Genomic DNA, 20,965 nt, shown 5'->3' on the forward strand with positions numbered 1-20,965 from the left:
CTCCACGCATAACTTTCCTCCTTTGTCCTTGAGTTGGCCAACCCTTTCTCTCAGTACCCTCTTGCTCCTGAAAGGTGAATAAAAGGCTTCGGGATTTTCCTTAACCCTGTTTGCCAAAGATATTTAATGACCCCTTTTAGCCCTCTTAAGTCCTTGTTTCGGATTGGTCCTACTTTCCAGATATTCTTCCAAAGCTTTATCTATTTTCAGTTGCTTAGACCTTATATATGCTTCCTTTTTCGTCTTAGCTAGTCTCACAATTTCACCTGTTATCCATGGCTCCCTAATCTTGCCATTTTCTATCCCTAATTTTCACAGGACATGTCTGTTCTGCTCTCTGATCAACCTCTCTTTAAAAGTCTCCCACATATCAAATGTGGATTTACCCTCAAACGGTTGCTCCCAATCTACATTTCCCAGCTCCTGTCGAATTTGGGTACAGTTGGCCATCCCCCGATTTAGCATTCTTCCTTTAGGACCACTCTTATCTTTGTCCATGAATGTTCTAAAACTTACGAAATTGTGATCACTATTCCCAAAGTTATCCGCCACTGAAACTTCAACCACCTGGCTGGGCTCATTCCCCATCACCAGGTCCAGTATGGCCCCTTCCCGAGTTGGAGTTTTTACATACTGCTCTATAAAACCCTTCTGGATGCTCCTTACAAATTCTGCTCCATCTAAACATCTAACATGAAGTGGATCCCAGTCTATGTTGAGTAAATTAAAATCTCCCATCACCACAACCCTATTGCTCCAACATCTTTCCATAATCTATCTACATATTTGTACCTTTATCTCATGCTCACAGTTGGGAGGCATCAGTACAGCCCCAACATTGTTACCACACCCTTCCTACTTCTGAGCTCTGCCCATATTGCCTCACTGCTCAAGTCCTCCATAGTGCACTCCTTCAGCACAGCTGTGATATCCTCTCTGACCAGTAATGCAACTCCTCCACCCCTCTTACCTCCCTCTCTATCCCGCCTGAAGCATCAATATCCTGGGTTATTTAGTTGCCAATCTTGGCCTTCCCTCAACCAAGTCTCAGTAATAGTAATAACATCATACTCCAAGGTACTAATCCAAGCCCTAAGTTCATCTGCCTTACCTACTATACTTCTTGCATTAAAACAAATGTACCTCAGACCACCAGTCCCTTTGTATTCATCATCTGCTCCCTGCCTCCTCTTCCCCTTAGGCAAACTGACTTCATTATCTAGTTTCTTATGAGCTTTAGTTACTACCCCTTTACTGTCCACTAATCTCATTTGGTTCCCATCCCCCTGCCACATCAGTTTAAAGCCTCTCCAACAGCGTTAGCAAAAGCACTCCCTTGGACATTGGTTCCAGTGCTGCCCAGGTGTCGACCATCTGATTTGTAATAGTCCCATCTCCCCAGAACTGGTCCGAATGTCCCAAAAGTATGAACCCCTCCCTCCTGCATTATCTCTCAAGCCACTCATTCATCCTGCCTATTCTTTCATCTACTCTGACTACTATGTGGCACTGGTAGTAATCCTGAGATTACTACATCTGAGGTCCTACTTTTTAACTTGGCTCCGAACTCCCTAAATTCTGCTTGTAGGACCTCATCTCATTTATTACCTATATTGTTGGTGCACAACGACAGCTGGCTGTTCACCTTCCCCCTTCAGAATGTTCTGCAGCTGATCTGAAACATCCCTGACCTGTGCACCTCGGAAGCAACATACCATTTAGGAATCTTGTTTTTGACCAAAGAACTGCCTATCTTCTCCCCTTACAGTTGAATCCCATATGACTATAGCTTTTCCACTCTTTTTCCTGCCTTTCTGTACAGCAGAGCCAGCCATGGTGCCATGAACCTGGCTACTGCTGTGTTCCCCTGGTGAGCCATCTCCCCCAACAGTATCCAAAACGGTATACCTGTTATAAATTGTTCATTTCTTTCTCACCTTCCACCCTACCAATCTTCGCATACACTGCATCATCCGCCGATATTTCCGCCACCTCCAAACGGACCCCTCCACCAGGGATATATTTACGTCCCAACCCCTTTCCGCAAAGACCGTTCTCTCTGTGACTACCTGGTCAGGTCCACGCCTCCCAACAACCCACCCTCCCATCCTGGCACCTTCCCCTGCCACTGCAGGAATTGATAGATTTCTGAAAGCCTTCAAAAACGTAAAAGGTACATTCTTGGTAAAAGACCTGTGACCAAGGCCTTTCCCACTGGTAGCTACAAAAATAGCTGTGATCACCAAATATTTGGAATACTTAGATGACTGCAGGTAAACCTCTAAATGTTCTTGCCTTGGTTTCAGTGGTGAGTTTTAGGAAGCCTAGGAAACCGATAATGTGAAGTTATGTTTGAAATGTATTGCTACATTACTGCAATTATCATTTTTAATCACTAATCCACCTCTCACTAGGGTATTGTATAAAATTAACACGAATATACATGAAGTAAGGACAAGACAACTTGACAAGTGGAAGTCAACTTCCTGTAACTCTTACATTTTTGACAGCTGGATGTTATGGGAAATCGAAAATATTGCAGGATATTTGTTGTCACATTATTAGAGTAAACTTTGGCTTGAACATCAGCATGTAGCACTTGGCTAAGTTTTTTTTTGTAGAAAATAAACCTATTAACATCCTTTAACTTTTTGTTCCCAATGAGAAATAGCTACATTAGGAAATTATTGCCGAAGATATGATTTGTACCTTGTCACTTGAGAGTTGCCAGTTATGTAACAGCCAGATACATTAACAATCTTATTTTTGACAGAATCACACAACGGTCACAGCAGAGAGGAGGCTATTTGGCCCATTGTGTGTATACTGCAGAATTCTCCTAAGCCCAAAATGGAATGACAAATTCTGTTCCTGAGCATGGCAGTCCCCTTTCTGTGTGGGTCGGCATGGAGTCAGGCCAGGTTTTCTGCATATTTGTTTATTGATGCAGTTGGGTATTTAAATCATCAGCTGCCTCCGTTCAAGTGGGATCTTGGTTTCCCTCTGAAGTGGAAGCTAGAGTGTTCCTATTAAACCCATTATGATCAGGTCTGAACTTGCTGTATGTGTTTGAATATCCAAAGTACCCCTTTGGAGAGGTATAATAACCCTTTGGAATATGGTTCCGACACATTTTGAGGGAGGGAGGGAGACATCAGGTTCCCTTCAGGGGTATTCAGTTGACCTTTGGAAAATTATTCTTGGAGGTGTCCAATATCCTTTGAAGGGGTCAGGTGTATTTTGGGGTTGTTAATGGTACATATGAATATGCATAAAAATTACACTAACTCATTAGATTCGTCAAACAGTAACAGAACCTTCAAGCTATCAAAGAGCTTTCAACTGTTAAAGAGTTGTCAACAAATGATAAGGTGTCAAAATTGTTGAGGAACTTTCAAGGTAGTCAAACAAATTAACTATTTTGAGTTTTAAACTTAAACAAATATCTGTGATTTTTAAAAACATAAATTATTTCTATTTCCCTCTGTTGACATAACCTTGAGGATTATTATTGTAAGATTTGTGCTACTTGGCTGATTTTATTACCTTACATAGTCACAGTGGGATGCCTATTAAATGTACAGTTTGATTGGCAGTTCTAAGTGATTGTAGAATATAGGCTTGTTTACACAAGTAACTAGTTGAAAGCATGTCAATATTTTTTTTAAATCAGTGAGAGTATTTTATTTAAATAGTGACGTTGTCAACAGAGACAACTTTATTTTATGAGTTTGCTCATGGTGGATGCTAGATGAGTGTGTATGAAGGGGAGAGGCAAAAGAATCTGAGAGGGGGCAAAGGAAACTGGGGAACTTGGAGGTGGGCACAGAGATATAGGTTGGCATGAAAGAAATGCAGAAACAGGAGTGTGGGTGCAGTGGCAAAAGCTGGCACAGGGTTATGGGAAACATCGGAGTGAATGGATGGGCAAAAGCCTGAAGGAGTGCAGGGTGAGCAAGGTTATAAGGATGGGTGGATAGGGTTATGAAGGTGTAAGGTGTACCTTTAAGAGAGTTGAAGGAATTAGCAAGCAAACAGAGTGCTGGAGAATTTACAATGTAACATTTGGTTCAGAAGGTAGCAGTACATGGGTTGCTATGAGACAAAAAACAAATTTAAATTCAGCCAATCAGTTTAAATTATGCGCCAAGATACTAAACTCCAATCAAGTTTGAATTTGGTACTTTGACAATATTAAAACCAATGAAACGATCCAATGCTTTGGGGTATAAATATTTTAAAAATTGAACAGTTGGAAGAGAACTGGCAAGCCACCAACATATGGAGAAAATGAGATTTGCAGATGCTGGAGGTCAGAGTCAAGAGTGTGTTGCTGGAAAAGCGCAGCAGGTCAGGCAACATCTGAGGAGCAGGAGAATCGACGTTTCGGGCTGGAGCCCTTCATCAGGAAGGATCCCCTTCCTGATGAAGGGCTCCAGCCTAAAACATCGATTCTCCTGCTCTTCGGATGCTGCCTGACCTGCTGCACTTTTCCAGCAACACACTCTCGACTCAAGCCACCAACATATGCAGACTGCCTGGAGAATGGCTCTCTTAAAGGTACCTTTATCTATCAATGATCTGTGAAACAGAAATCCCTAAGAAGAAGACAGAGGAAGATACAAAGAGAAGATTCGACACCTGGTAAATCTTAATCGGGAGTTTTATTGGTCCAGTATTGTAGAAGGGAAAGTAAAAGTAAGGTTAGAGAAAGGATGTAAATAGTTGTTAGTTAATATTCTATGTTAGACTTAACGAATAAAGTTCTTAATTTTTTTGTACTTTAAATAGTGACCTTAGAGATAGCTCTTGGCCTCTCGAATTTTAACAGATTATAGCACGGGTTAAATCACTCCTGCGTTGCAGGTTTAAATTAGATCACAGGGATGTTTACCCAGTGTTGTAACAAGAGGTGGGATTGTAGGGGTGGATAGAGGGGCTTAGTGTGGCATGGAATATGAGGTGGCATGGGTTAGCAGTGATGTGGCATGGGAGGGAGGTGATATAAGGGTCAGAGTTGGTTTTGGTTTTTAGTTTTAATAAATCTTTAACACAATGGTAGAGGTAGACCTTGTGCCCAGTTCACATCTGCAGTTGGCAGACTCTGCATTTGTTCTGGGGTTGCGTGGCATACCTCCCAGGAAACTCCATCACCCCAGAACCTCTTGGACTAATTTTCCTGGGTCAGGTTTGCAGAGCCCCATAAATGCCTCCTAAGCTGGGAGTGAAACCTGGTGCCTAGGTTCTGCTTTCTCTTCGTAACCCAGCACATTTCTTCTTTTCAGGTAACAGTCTAATTCCCTCTTGAATACCTTGATTGAAGGTACCTGCACCATACACTCAGTCAGTGCATTCTAGACATTAACCAATCACTGTCTCAAAATGTTGTTCTCTAATATTACACTTGTTTCTCTTCCCAATTATTTTAAATTTGTACCATCCAACTCTCAATCCATATGTGCTTGGGAATAATTTCTCCCTATTTACTAAGTCCAGAGGCTTCATGATTTTGAATCCCTCTATCAAATCATCTCTAGCATTCTTTTCTCCAAGAAATACAGTTCCATCTTCTACAGACAATCTTTAGAATTGATGGTCCTCATCCCGAGAACAATTTTGATGGATAAGCACATGGATAATGATGGGATAGTGTAGGGGGGACGAGCTGAGAATAGTTCACAGGTTGGCGCATCATCGAGGGCCGAAGGGCCTGTTCTGCGCTTTATTGTTCTATGTTCTATGTTCTATAGGGAGAAAGTGAGGACTGCAGATGCTGGAGATCAGAGCTGAAAATGTGTTGCTGGAAAAGCGCAGCAGGTCAGGTAGCATCCAAGGAACGGGAGAATCGACGTTTCGGGCATAGAACGGCTTATGCCCGAAACGTCGATTCTCCTGCTCCTTGGATGCTGCCTGACCTGCTGCGCTTTTCCAGCAACACATTTTCAGCTTCTATGTTCTATAATCTTATATACACTGTCACCCTTTACATCCATCACAATTTTCTCATATGGGTTCAACATAGCCTCCATGCTCTTTACTCTACACCCCTAATAATAAACACAACATACTGCATGCTTTATCAATCTTTTGCCCAATGTGTACTGTCACCTCCGATGATTTACATGCATACATGCACACAGGTCTGTTTGCTCCTGAACATCCACTAGAACTGTACTATTTATTTTGTGCTGCCTCTCTGTTTTCTTCCTCCCAATTTGAATTATTTTACATTTCTCCACATTGAACTTCATCTGCCACGTGTGTGCCCATTCCAGTAATTTATCCAAGTCTACATTATTGTCCTCACAGTTCACAATTTCTTTCAAATTGGGTATCAATCAGAGGCTTTGACATTGCACCATGTATACCAAGATGTATAATCATTAATATGTGTCAGGAAAAGCTTAGGTAACCAAACACCAACCCCTGGGAAACTCACCTTCCTCTAGCCTGAAAAGTTAGAAAATAGCCACTTTTCTCTATTTTCTAACACTCAGCCAATTTCATAGATATGTTCCTTCAATTCCTTTTATTCCTAAATTTGCTCAAATGTTGACAATTCTGTTCAACAACAGTTTCAAATGCTTATAGGAAGTTGATGTGCAGCATGTACACCGTCTTTGGCTATCAAATCCAGAGTAGATCCAAATTCAGATATACTAGCTCAGAGGCAGGGACACTACCTCTGTGACACAAGATCTCTGAGGAGATTCAAAGCTGCTCTGGCAACATGCTGTTTGCATTTACAGTTGTGTTCCAGAACTATGGAAAATGATGGTAAGGAGTTCCAAATGTCTTCATCAGATGACACTCAGGAACCTGCCTCGCCTTTACAATCTACCATTGGCAAATTTTGAAAGAATTTATAGGTGAATCCTCAACTGGTTGACATGCATTAAGAAATCACCTTCCTTGGCCATCAACTCAAAAAATCTCGAGCTTTTGACTCAGAGGCAGTGATACTACCCATTGTACCACTAGACCTCCAGTGAGAAAATGCTTGAACAAAAATTGATAATCCCATCCTCCCTCAATAAAGCAAAAGCAAAATACTGCTTATGAATATTCAATATATTTAACTTGATTTGCCTGAATGAATTGACATGAAATTGTGGAACATGCTTTTTTAAATAAAAGACTTAAGAACAAAAGTATATGAAACTCTTTTGATTTAAATATTGATTTTTCTTTCAAAGTGATAAATGTAAATTACTCTCTGTGGTAGGAATAAGTATAAAGTAGATTTTTCCCATCATAAAATGTTTCAGTACAGCTTTCTCTTAATGTTTTGTTCTTTTGTTTTCCACTCAGAACAGTGTTTTCCACATCCCTAAATGCCTTGAGAAGGTGATAGTGTTTGTCTTCCATATTGAAGGTGTTGCAAGCATATGAAGGGATAACCAGGTTGCAATTACATACAGGCCAGACTGAATATAGGTGACAAACCCTGAAAGATATGAGTGAGCAGTAGGTCATTTTTTTTCCTGCTGCTGGTACAGATCATTGCAAATTTGTTGAATTCAATTTGCAACTATTTGAACTTTTAGATCGTGGTGTATTTGGTGAGTAGCATAATCGCAAGACTATGCTGATTGCTCAAATTGTATAACATTTTATATGAGAGAAATAGACCATTCATCCAACTAATCTGGACTGGTGTTTATAATTTGTATCAAATCTTATCAAGTCTTATTTTCCAAACAATATTTACTTGGCAAGAATACACTAAAAGAGTCTGAGTTGCTGAGGCAAAACAAACTTTTCCATGCCAGCTGAATGTCGCTTGGAGCTCTGGATAGAGATAGTAGAGGCTCCAACCTCCCTCATCACATGTCTGACCAGGAATCTGTCTCACCTTTACAGCCTGCAACTGGCATGTGCTAGAAGGATTCACAGACGGATCCTCAAACCTGTGTGACCACTTTATGAACATATCTTCTTTGGCCATCAAGCCCAGGGGTGAGATTCAACTCCAGAGCTCCTGGTTCAGAGGCAGAGACATCACTCACTGCACCATAGAACATTACAGCGCAGTACAGGCCCTTCGGCCCTCGATGTTGCGGCGCCCTGTCATACTAATCTGAAGCCCATCCCACCAACACTATTCCATGTACGTCCATTTGCCTGTCCAATGACGACTTAAATGCACTTAAAGTTGGGGAATCTACTACTGTTGCAGGCAAAGCATTCCATACCCTTACTACACCACAAGACCTCCAGTGAGAAAATACTTGAACAAAATTGACAATTCATTCTTCCTTCCACAAATTAAGTGCGAAAAAAAGTGATGATGCATATTCAACTTGATTGAATAAATTGGTGTCAACCTTCTGATAAGGTTTTACGTTTTGTTTTAATTTCTTTGCTCTTTTCATAATTTATATAAAGAATGAAGAGGTATGGTATGGGCCTGTTATTGTTTTAATAAATTTCCATTCTCTGAACTCTCTTTGGGATCTTTCAAACTGTTTCCATTAAAAAACAAACCGCACAATAGATCCAGATGAAGCTTCAAACTGACAATCTTCACTGCAGTTATTATAAGCTGATATTCTCCAGAAGCTGCAGTTATTACAGTTGAAAGTGATTAAATGCTAATGTCTAAGTCCCATGAGCTGACTAATTAGTGGAAAATGGAATATTAGATACCATATCGTGCAATTGATTTCTTTGAGGGACCAAATTTATCTACAAAAATGATGTAACATCTTACTACTATACCTGTAAATAGAATACTCCTTTGGCTTGAGCATACATCATTAAAAAACTGTAGTCCAAATTCTGCTTTGTTCTCCACCTGAAAGCAGAAATGTTCATATACAAATCATTGAAATTGTCAGCACATTTGGATTACGAAAGACTCTACATCAGAAAATGAAAACAGGTTCAGGTAACTTTCATACCCCAATCATTTTGGTTTAGCAATCATTTCTGGTTAATTGAAGTGTTGTGCATGTACTTATGTATAACTTGAAAACGGTGTTAACCACTGACCCAGTATTAGCCACACATAACTACACAAAGCCGTTCAAGGTAGCTATTTATGCAAGTGGGTGTCGGTGCTGTGCTCTTACAGGAAGAGGACAAGAAGGCAGAAAAGACCTATCAGATATTTCTCCAGGAAATTGAACATTCATCAACAGAAATATTCGACAGGTGAGAAGGAGACTTTGAGCTTAGTGTTGACGTTACATCATTTCAATGTTTATGTTACCAGTAACGTATCGAGACAATCATATACACTGATCATAACCCATTGAAGTTTTGTGGAGAAATTTAAGGACACAAATTCCAGACTGTTTAAATGGAACTTGTTGTTATAGCCATTCAATTTGAAAACTGTGCATGTGGCAGGACGAAAAAATGTGATTGCTGACACATTGTCAAGATTTGGATGAAAAACTGAGATATTTGGTAGCAGGAGTTAACAGACTGGCCTAGAATGTAGTACTGCATGTTTATATTGTTATGGTCAATACAATGTGTATGTGTTGTAGGGTAATAACAATGTAAGTAATGACGGCAGATGCTGGAAACCAGATTCTGGATTAGTGGTGCTGGAAGAGCACAGCAGCTCAGGCAGCATCCAAGGAGCAGCGAAATCGACGTTTCGGGCAAAAGCCTTTCATCAGGAATACTAACAATGTAAGTTAAAAGTAATGACTGCAGATGCTGGAAACCAGATTCTGGATTAGTGGTACTGGAAGAGCACAGCAGTTCAGTCGGCATCCAAGGAGCAGCGAAATCGACGTTTCGGGCAAAAGTCTTTCATCAGGAATACTAATACTAACAATGTAAGATTAGGGTTTTTAAAATGAAGCCATCTTTGGATATTGATGGTTCATTTCTTTTAAGGAGGGAGGTGTGATCTTGCTATCCTTTGACAAGGTTATTCTGTCCTTGGTTTTTTGACCCGAGAGGGGTCATAAATGCAGAAGTGCCAAAATATATAGAACTGGCTACTTTAACAATGGCGAACACGCTACTTAAATCAATAATCAGAAAAGGCTTACAGGTTTTTTTTTAAAACACTTGTACAATGAAAGGGGAGCGGCCAGTTCAGGGCTTTTTCTAGTTTTAGGTTAGTTAATTTTTAGCTCCATGCTGATCCTTTCTCTCTCTCTCTTCTGTAAGAACTTATATTTGAGTTTACCTTATTGCCAAGGAGTGTGTTATGTTGCAGAAAATCGGAACAGCTCTTTGTTGAGTTGTGTTTTCACGTTAGTCGGGATTTCAAATAATTGTTGTTATTCTAAATTTGGTTTTAATTTGTTTGTGTGTAAATAAATTCTGTTTTGTTTGAAACCAAGTGGTTTGACCAGCTGCATTGCACCTTACATCTACCTAAAACAACTAGAAAAGGTAGGTTCTGGGCTACCTTCTTATAATATTTTGAGGGTGTCTAGCCTCATCCATAACATTAACCAATCCTCTATCCATGCTAATACATGGGTAATAATGCCGTGCACCTTCATCTATGTAGCAGCCATTTGTGTGGCTCCTTGTCAAATGCCTTCTGGAAATCTAGCTATGTCACATCTACTGGGTCCCCTTTGTCCACTGCACTTGTAATGACTTCACAGAATTCCAATAAATTAGTTAAGCATGACCTGATTTTCATGGACCTATGCTGCGTCTGTCCAATTGGACAATTTCTATCTAGATGTCTTGCTATTTCTTCCTTAATGATAGATTCAAGTATTTTCCCCACTACAGAAGTTAAGCTAACCAGTCTATAATTCCCCATCTTTTGTTTACTTGCTTTTTTAAACAGTGACATCATGTTTGCTGCTTTCCAATCTGCTAAAACTGTCCCAGAGTCCAGCAAATTTTGGAAAATTGCCACAAGTGCATTTGCTATTTCTCCCACTATCTCTTTTAGTACCCTGGGATGCATTCCATCAGGGCCAGGAGACTGGTCTACCTTTTGCTCCATTAGCTCGCCCAACACTACCTCTTTTGTGATAACTGGTTACTTCTTAATCATAGTCAAAATCAAATAGAATTACTTCAAGCTGCTTAAGAGTATTGCGTTTTGAATGCACATGGAAATCATACAAGATTTAGTTCAATCTTGGTTTGTGAAATGCTCCAAATCTTAGTCAAGTTATTTTGATTACATTTTCCAGATAATAGTTTAACAAAAGTACCATAGTGTTGCAACTTAATGATCCTGCTAGTGCACTTCTAACAGTTGCATTATAAAAATGGCATGATCCAAATTTGGCTTAACATGCTTCAGGGGTTTCCACAGAGCTCTGTAAAAGGTGGAGCCACTATCCAGTATAAACAAGGTCAATAGCACAGGAAAGAAAGACAGAGTTGGTGCACCAGCCTAGGATTTCCCATATCTACAGTCTGGCAGAGCAATGGTTCATCGTAAAAAATAACCATCCGAATTAGGTTAGGCTCACTTTGAGGCTGAGGCCTTTACAAAGAGAGCTAATGGGCATAGTTACTGGCTTCAGTCAAGGTCTTCCACAATGGCAGGCAACTAAGAAATGTGACACAGGCACTTGCCTTCATAATGGCACATCATTCATTATATTAATCAGTCGAGGCTACTGGTGGGAATGCTGCCATTTAAATGAGAGGTTTGAGTCACAACATAGCAATGGTCTACATTATCTAGATTTTTAAAAACAGGAATCACTATTCAACTTTCTCCTTTCCATTGACAATATGCGCAATTTACATAACAGTTCTTAATATAATCTCTCATTCCTGTTCCGTATCCTTTCAATAGCTCCAAGGTTTTTGTATTTCGATGACTATAACTGTACACAGTATTATTCAAGTGATCAATAAAGTGACAGGATTTCCTCAGTGTTTCAGTTTAATATTATTTTTAATACATTATTTTCATCTTTGAAACTACATTTTATATTTAATTTTACTTTGAGTATATAAATTTTGAATGATCATGGAAAAAGGTATTTATTTCCAGGTTTGTAGACCTATCTGGAGTGGTCTATATAAAATAGGCCTTGAAAGTTCATTGTGGACTTTAGAGATTTTTTGTTTTAACAATGCTCCCTAGAAATCACATGACAGGTGATAGCAGTTTAGTTTGCTGTTGACCTTGCTGGGGTTGTTTTTGAATGTTGATTTATTTTATCAAGGTGAATTGGAAGAAAGCCTGCAGATAACAAACTGAGTTTGAGGGAAGCTTAGAATAAACTAGCTGAGCTGAAGGGAATCCCACTGAGAATTAAACGTGTTGGAGGGAATTCTGCTAAAATAAAGCTGAGTGGAGGAAGGCTGGCTATGAACAAGGTGTCCAGCTGATACCTCCCATTTCTGAACAGAAAGCCCTCTGTTCATGGTGAAACTTATTTGTTCTTTCAAAATAGCGATTGAAATAACATCGTAAGATTGTATTTGCTGAGCAATCTGCATCTGCCACACTTCAGAGATAACCATGCATGATTCGTGATTTTACCTGATGTGCCAGAACATCAGAGCAAATGTCTCCAGAGCATCCTACATTTTATATTTTACAGTCAAGAATAATCCATTAGCCAAAGTATGTTTTTTTTTCCAGAAATTAAATTTCTTCAGAGGAATCTGTTTTATTTCCCTCTTTTCACCTGGAAAAGGCTGTGTATGTGTGTGACTGATTGCACATGTTAATCAAATATTGTATTTATATTAAGTGTGTTTTGAACATTTTGTTTAGATAAAAAGCCCATAATTATGTTAATTAAGAAAACTGTTGTTTAAGACCTGATATAGATAAAGAATTTTGCTATCATTAACTCTTGCTGAAATTTATTTCTAACTTCGTGTTGTCAGCCATGGAATAGTAGGATTAGAGTGACAGTATACTCCTCCAGCCTTGCTTGGAACATTTGCATTAATAGTTTCAATATATTGTTAATCAGGATCCTCAGATCTCTTTCATTTTCATTGCCTATTGCTATCTTCCCCATTTAATTGATGCTCCTTCCCTATATTGGTTTCTGTTCAAGTGAATAACTGTACATCCCTGTTGATTAAATTCATCTGCTGCTTGTCTGCTCAATCTTCAGGTATATTCAAGTTTTCCTGTTGCTTATCCTCTTCAACTTTATTAACTTAGTATGGTCTATACGTTTAACTGTTCTGTATATGACTTCTCACTTCAGATAATCCATAGAGATATTGAAAAAGGTCCTGTAACAGACCCCTATGTGACCATGCTCGTCATATTACCTCAGATTGATGATAATCAATGGAGCACTAACCTCTAGTTTTCTATTGGTCAACAATTACATATCCTATTCAAATTATTTCAATTAATTTCAGTTTCCCTTACTTTCAGTCTGAACATCTCCAAAGGAACTATATCAAAGGCTATACTGAAATCCAAAGTATGTTAGACATACATGGCCCAACCCCCATCAATCTCTTTTAATCACAATCTTAAAGAAAATAATAAATTAGATGAAGTGGTTTAAGATCATTACCTTCTCAGAGTCTCCCAAGTAAATGGGAAGAGATGTAGAAAAGAAAAATTGACTATGAAAGTGGATTTTAAAAGATTTTGCATCCACCAGGATAACGCTGGAATTCTTCAGGGTCAAACAATCAATATAAGCTGAGGGATGAAATTCTACAAGGAATAGAGGAGCCATGCTAGCATACGTGATAAGTGTCATTGGTGCCTATAATGACTGTGAATTCAGGAGAAGGCCTATTAATTGCATAGGAAAGACAGGCTTCCATTCTACTTGGTGCACATCTGGGAAACCTGAAGTGGAAAAGTGACCAGCTTGGAGGATCAATTGTCAGATCAACTCCACCTTTATGTAAAAAGTGCTGTCTATTTGCTTTCAAGAACTTCCTTTGTCAGAAAAATATAAAATATAAAGTGGACAAGTCCACAATAGCAGAATTTTTACCTTCCAGTTACTTCAAATACAGCATAATACTCATGCATTCTTTTTATTCTACGATAGGAGAAGATCTTCAGTAAGGCGTTCACCAAGGTTCCCCATGGGAGACTGATTAGCAAGGTTAGATCTCATGGAATACTGGGAGAACTAGCCATTTGGATACAGAACTGGCTCAAAGGTAGAAGACAGAGCGTGGTGGTGGAGGGTTGTTTTTCAGACTGGAGGCCCGTGACCAGTGGAGTGACACAAGGATCGGTGCTGGGTCCTCTACTTTTTGTCATTTATATAAATGATTTGGACACGAGCATAAGAGGTACAGTTAGTAAGTTTGCAGATGACACCAAAATTGGAGGTATAGTGGACAGCAAAGAGGGTTACCTCAGATTACAACAGGATCGTCATCAGATGGGCGGGTTGAGAAGTGGCAGATGGAGTTTAATTCTGATAAATACAAGGTGCTGCATTTTGGGAATACAATCTTAGCAGGACTTATACACTTAATGGTAACGTCCTAGGTCGTGTTGCTGAACAAAGAGACCTTGGAGTGCAGGTTCATAGCTCCTTGAAAGTGGAGTCGCAGGTAGATAGGATAGTAAAGAAGGTGTTTGGTATGCTTTCCTTTATTGGTCAGAGTATTGAGTACAGACATTGGGAGGTCATGTGCGGCTGTACAGGACATTGGTTAGGCCACTGTTGGAATATTGCGTGCAGTTCTGGTCTCCTTCCTAACGGAAAGATGTTGTGAAACTTGAAAGGGTTCAGAAAAGATTTACAAGGATGTTGCCAGGGTTGGAGGATTTGAGCTACAGGGAGAGACTTAACAGGCTGGGGCTGTTTTCCCTGGAGCGTTAAGAGGCATTTGGATGGGTATATGAATAGGAAGGGTTTGGAGGGATATCGGCCGGGTGCTGGCAGGTGGAACTAGATTGGGTTGGGATATCTGGTTGGCATGGACAGGTTGGACTGAAGGGTCTGTTTCCATGCTGTACATCTCTATGACTCTATGACTCTATTTGAGGAAAACATTTCACCCAGAGAGTTGTAGGTATTTGGAACTCACTGTCTTAAAGGGTGGGATAAAGGCTGGAACCCTGAAGACATTTTAGAGCTGTTCAGATGAAACACTTACATACAAAAGCTACGGGCTAAGTGCTAGAAAGTAGCAATAGAACAGATGGATATATGATGGCCAGTGCAGATACAATGGCTCATGGGTCTCTTTCTGTTTTGCAAAAATCATATGGGTCTCTGACCCTATGTGGGTGCTGCCTTTTTGTTGTCCATCCCTAATTGCCATTGATTTGACAGTTTGTTAGGCCCTGTCACTTCGTGCCTGAAATCACATGTAGATCAGACAAGGTAATTTTGGTCAATTTCTTTCCCTAAAGGACATTCATGATGGATTTTTGCAACAAATCAAGTTAGTTGTTGTGCTCACCATCACGGTTGAAAAAAATCTTTCTGTCAAATTTTAATTTGCTCCTTGATAACAGAATGGCAAAGATGCTGCAATGATGCACCTAGGCACTGAATGATCGAGTAATAGAGAGCAAGCGAGATGCAGCCTGGTCTACTTATGAGCTGGAACTCTGCTCACTGTGTGAAAAGTGTCCTTGTTGCAGCCTTTCAATGCTAGATGCCAGTGCACCCAGCAGGGCTAGTCTATGCTTCCAGAATGCCTTGCCAGTGTATTTGAGAGGTGCCATGGTGATTGTGAAAGTTTGGCAAATGCTGGATGCCAATGTCCATCAACAAGGGCCCCATCCATCATGTCCTGTGATGCAGCTTGGTCCTATGCAACATGGAGGTCCTTCAGAGCAAGTGGTGAGCTGAATCTGTTAAGTACCCAGTCTGGTTTTCTATTATGTTTTGTTGTTGTCTACGTTGTTTTGAGTTTAGTAAAATAGAAATCTGAACATTAACGAAGTTTGTTAGGCTTGCTAACAAGCCAAGATATAGGTGAAAGCAGGAATAAGGTAGCTATGATCATATAGAATGGTGAAACAGGCTCAAAGGACCAAATAGCCTACTCCTATTTTCCTTCTTTCTATATTTATCAAGCAATAATCCACCTTAATTAGCAACTCACTATGATCTAGTTGATTTGCCACTTGTTGAACACATGAAAAATGGAGCAATATGCTCAAGCCAAGATAGCCCCTCTCGACCTTTTGTCCTATTGTACTACAAATCCTGCATTGTCCATGTTATTCAAACCTCTACAACATTCTACCCATTGATCTTGAGTAGGAATGTTGAAATCAAAATGTATGCCAGCTCCCCTAAAAGCAAAACCATTCAAAGTACACACTGGGCTGGGGTGGAAATATACTCAACATTGGATCCAGAAGGTTGTAAAGTGCCTAAACAAAAGAATTTAGGCAGTGCTCCTATTGTTTGCATTGGGCTTCAGTGGAATACTGTTGCAGACCTTGGACAGAAAAGTAAGCATGAGAACAAAAAGGACAGCTTTTATGGCTATGAATCATTAATACTTTCAATGATGAAGGTGAAAAACAGTGGTGAAGTATTTATGCTTTTGAGGGTAAAGTGCAGGAAAACAAAACAAAATGGGCATGTGTAGATAACTTCCACTGGACCTCTACTTTAGCACCTATTGGTTTGGTGCTTCTCTTATTATTAGGAGGCCCTTGATGCACAGAAACATTCCGTGCTCTCCACACTGCTTCACTACAATGGGCCATGCTAACCTCATTGGACACATAACTGCCATTATAATACTGGCTCCAGAGACTGAACCCATAAAATAAAAGCTGCAGATACTAACATGAACATTGCAGTCACATCAGATTTTTGTTTTAGCTAAATTTATATATATAAAACAATATATAACCAACTAATCAACAGTAAAGTTGGACATTTTCACAAGGGATAAGACAGAATAAATCAACTCTCTCCACATTCAGATAATTAACTTAATGACAGCCTTACCTTCCTGCTGAATTTTGCTTCCTTTGCAGGGGATAAATGATGAAGTAAGGCATTGCTCACTGGCTGTAGTTACAATTTTATCATCACTGAAGTGGTACAGCTCAAAAACAGAGGCTTTCATTAACATGGAATTGCTGGCAAATGGGACTAGATCTGGTCGGCACAGACAAGTCAGACCGAAGGGTCTGTTTCCATGCTCTACAGCTCTATGACTCTAATTAATGAAAAATCTGAAATTAATTGTCCAACTTTAAAACAAATATTGTGAATAACTTAATTTTGTTAGTCAAATATTGGTAGAAGCACTGACCATCAATGGTAGGATTGGAATGTTATCAATAACCATTACCAGACTATACTCCTGACTTATGATCCAGCATTGGCTGAGGATCCGCAATGTTTCTGGAGAAACAATTGTCTTGACCCATTTCTACCACTCCTCTGAGATCTGTGCATCAGGAGACCTTTTAGGTTGTGTCAGGTAGTTCCACTTCAGATAGAATGTGAATTCAAATAAAGCTTCCTGTATTCTGACTTAACACTAGGAGGTGAGGACTGTTATGATCCTATCTTTTCAGGAATGAAAACAGAATGATTTTTTTAAAATCAGCCCTTGTTTATGTGCGTTTTATCACCAGATAAAGGCAAAGCCACCTATCCAGCTAGAAAGTAAATCTGGGATAGAATTTAAAATATTATTTCAAATCTACGCAACTGGGGATACAACTTCCAACATGCTTCAGCTGAGAATTCTTGAAACTCATCAAATGTCTGGTGGTGACAGATCTAGATCATGGTCCAATTTGATAAATCCAATTTAGAGGTGGTTCTTGAAGGTAGGTGGTAACTATAGCAAACCACATTTGAATCATTAGCATTTAGCTTGGTATTGAAGAGAAAATGATAAAGCAAATGGAGACTATGTTGGTAGTTATTGTTAATTGAACTATTTAGAAATATTCAAAAACATCATGGGGCAATAAGGCCCTTCCAGCCTAGATGTAGGGATATATCCACTGTGTCACAAGACCTCCAATGACAATGCAGAACTGCTGACAAAATCTAATGGGTAATACTGACAACTTTCACTTATGCTATTTCCCAATGAGCATTTACCTGACATTAGAGCCTAACACAACTGTGTAATAGTTAAATTGTTACAAACTCCAAAGTCTCAAGTTTTGCCTGTTTAAGATAATTGTGCTTGTCTAATTCTGGCCTTCTGAGTAGCCTAATTTTATTTGCTTCATCGGTGACAGTGCTTTCTGCTGCCTGGGTCCTAATCTCCCCTTTCTATTTATTTTCCTTCCTTCAAAATGATTCTTAAAACATGACACTGGATCAAGCTTTTGGCCCTTTGTCCTAATATTGCCTCATGTGGCTTGCGTGTCTAATTGTGCTTTATTATGCACCTGTAAAGTGTATTGGCTCATTTTATCTCACTAATAGCTCTATATAAATTCAAGTTGTTATTGCTGAGTTGGTGTTATTTAAAAACAAAACTCATCCACTGGAATCTTTTAATATCTTATAATATTGTACTCAAAGTTGCTGCAGTATTTGGGATGGATTTACTGCACTAATATTAAGAAAAAAATGAGTCATTAAAAGCAACTTGCATTAACATATTGCCTTAGGATTTTGCAAAGTAGCCAACAGCCAATTAAGTATGTTTGAAATGTAGTCATCATTGTATCTCTGAAACTAAATTGCTAATTTACACATAGCAGTGGAATGGTACTTCTAGATTCCAGATGTTGGAGTAAAAAAGAACAATTTCTGGAAGAAGTCTAGAGTAACAATGATAGGTAGTGTTATATCCTCCCATAATCTGCTGGGTGAAGGAAATGAAACTGATTCCAATATTTACATTCTTCTTATTTAGACAGGTGTACTCAGTTCAGTGGGAAAACACCTAGCACAGGCTGAGTATCAGGCTGCTTATGGCAAGTTAGTTATAATTGAGTTGCTCTGTGATAATGGAGTGATAAAGGCTGGATTTACAAGATTCAAGAAGCAAAAATATCATAATTACAAGAAGAATTCCTGAAAAGAGAGATTTATTGTTAAAGCTTTTTGTCCTGTACCCATCAGGACAAATGCAAGAATGCAAAATATCTAATGACTGTAGCAATTTATTCCACAGGAGAAAGAGGGGCTGATTGGCTGGCAAGTCAACTGTAATTAGCCAAAACATTGCAATAGAGAAAGCAATGGGTCCTATAGGCTCCCAAATGTCCCAGGTAATTCAAAAAAGGTGCAAGGTTTAAACATGCTCTTTTCATTTGCTGAGAACAGCTCTCTGCATATTAATATTACTTTCTTCTGAGCCAACCAGAGTTGACTTCCCAAGCAATCAACACCTTTTTCTCTAGTAGCACAAGATTATTGTGATCTTTGAAATTTGGCATTCTTGCATTTGTCCTGATGAGTGCAAAATGAAAAAAAATCCAGCAAAATGTCTCTTTTTTCAGCATTAGTCATAGTCAAAAAATGTGGTGCTAGAAAAGCACAGCAGGTCAGGCAGTATCCAAAGAGCAAGACAGTTGATGTTACGGGCATAAGCCCTTTATCAGGAATGTGGAAATCCTGAAACGTTGACTCTTCTGCTCCTCGGATGCTGCCTGACCTGCTGTGCTTTTCCAATGTCACATTTTTCGACTATGACTAATGCGTTCTTCATTGAAATAGCATCATGGGATTACTTATGCCCACCCCAGAGGCCGGATGGCTACTCTGTTTGACATATTTTCTGAAAGGAAGCATATCTGCCAGTGCAGCATCTCCTCAGGACTGCACTGCAGTTTCAGCATAGATTGACATTAAAATGCTGAACAAATCTCTCCACTAGCTTTGAATGTGTGAAACCTTTCTCCCCTCCCATTCTTTTCCTCGAACAATGGAAAATTCCCATGGTGAGAGTCCTTTAAAATGTTTTGGTGATCCAGCAAGCTTTCATTTACAGAGGAAGGCTTGGCTTAACTAGGAGGATGAAAAAGGCAATTGCTACAGCAGGTCCTAAATGTCCATGAAATCTTCCTACGCTGGCTGTCGTCGGGGAACTAAACAGAAATCTCTGATTTTCAAGAAAATACGTAAATCATTGTGTGGTGCTATTAAATTACCCTTGCACATTCAAATTGAAATCCCCACCTTTTCACTATGTAGCCATATTGCAGAACACTTGGCTATTCAAGCATAATGTATACTTCTATCATATTTAAGCAATTTTAATCTGAATTCCCACTTTTGACCTAATAAATGGGAATCCAAATACCATTTCTCTTCAGAAATTGTAGAAATGGCAGTAGGTAAAAGGAGTCAATGGAATGGTTCGTGGGTGGTTTTCCTCTCATTGTTCAAAGTTTTGCCAAATTATCCAAGTAAATTGAAAAGGAAATTTGATGCCTCCTCTAATTTGCTGAAAGGTGCTGTCAAAGGCTACTTCATTATCCAGCTGAGGACCTGAGAGGAATGGATAGAGTGGGGAGCAAATAATACATCCTTCTATAAAACACAGCCCAAACTTTCAGAGGGAAGTTAAGAGTCAACCATACTGCTGTAGGTATGGACTCACAAGTAGACCAGATGGTATATTCCCTGTTAGCAGGAAATTAGCGAATCAGATGGATTTTATGACCATCTAGCCGTTTGTTATTAATGGGACATTTCCCCCAGCTGCCTTGGGGGGATTGAATTTATGGGCAGACTGTTTGGTTGGCAGGGTCTCCTGCAAACTCCCTACTTGAAGAGTCGGCAGGATGATCACAGTAGCCTTGCAGGCATTTAATGCTTCAAGAAGTGTTTTAGCTGTTGGGCAGTGTCTGATATGGAAACTGGGGCCTTGAGCAAAGTAATCTACTGGACTTTTTCATGATATCACTTTAAAAGATTGTTCAAACAAAGAGCCAGGATGTAAAAACAGGATGTGATCAGTAGTCAGTTTGTAATGTGAATGCAGTTGTTCTAAATTAAGTTAACTCTACAGCTACCTAGATTACACCTCTTCCCACCCTACTTCCCACAGAAATGCCATCCCGTATTCCCAATTCCTCTGCCTCCACCGTATCTGCTCCCAGGAGGACCAGTTCCACCACAGAACACACGAGATGGCCTCCTTCTTTAGAGACCACAAT

The 20,965-nt window shown here is 39.5% G+C and overlaps 1 protein-coding gene across 3 annotated transcripts in view; it reads right to left on the reverse strand.

The window, feature by feature from the left end:
• LOC122539369 (alpha-1,3-mannosyl-glycoprotein 4-beta-N-acetylglucosaminyltransferase B-like) overlaps positions 1-20,965 on the reverse strand; it is a 247,271-nt gene that overhangs the window by 74,159 nt on the left and 152,147 nt on the right. For all 3 annotated transcript variants that reach the window (XM_043674129.1, XM_043674130.1, XM_043674128.1), the window contains exon 7: positions 8,722-8,797. In XM_043674129.1, coding sequence (XP_043530064.1) covers positions 8,722-8,797 — 76 coding nt within the window. The remainder of the gene's footprint in view (positions 1-8,721; positions 8,798-20,965) is intronic.

This window comes from Chiloscyllium plagiosum, chromosome 32 (genome assembly GCF_004010195.1).
Source record: "Chiloscyllium plagiosum isolate BGI_BamShark_2017 chromosome 32, ASM401019v2, whole genome shotgun sequence".
Lineage (NCBI taxonomy): Eukaryota > Metazoa > Chordata > Chondrichthyes > Orectolobiformes > Hemiscylliidae > Chiloscyllium > Chiloscyllium plagiosum.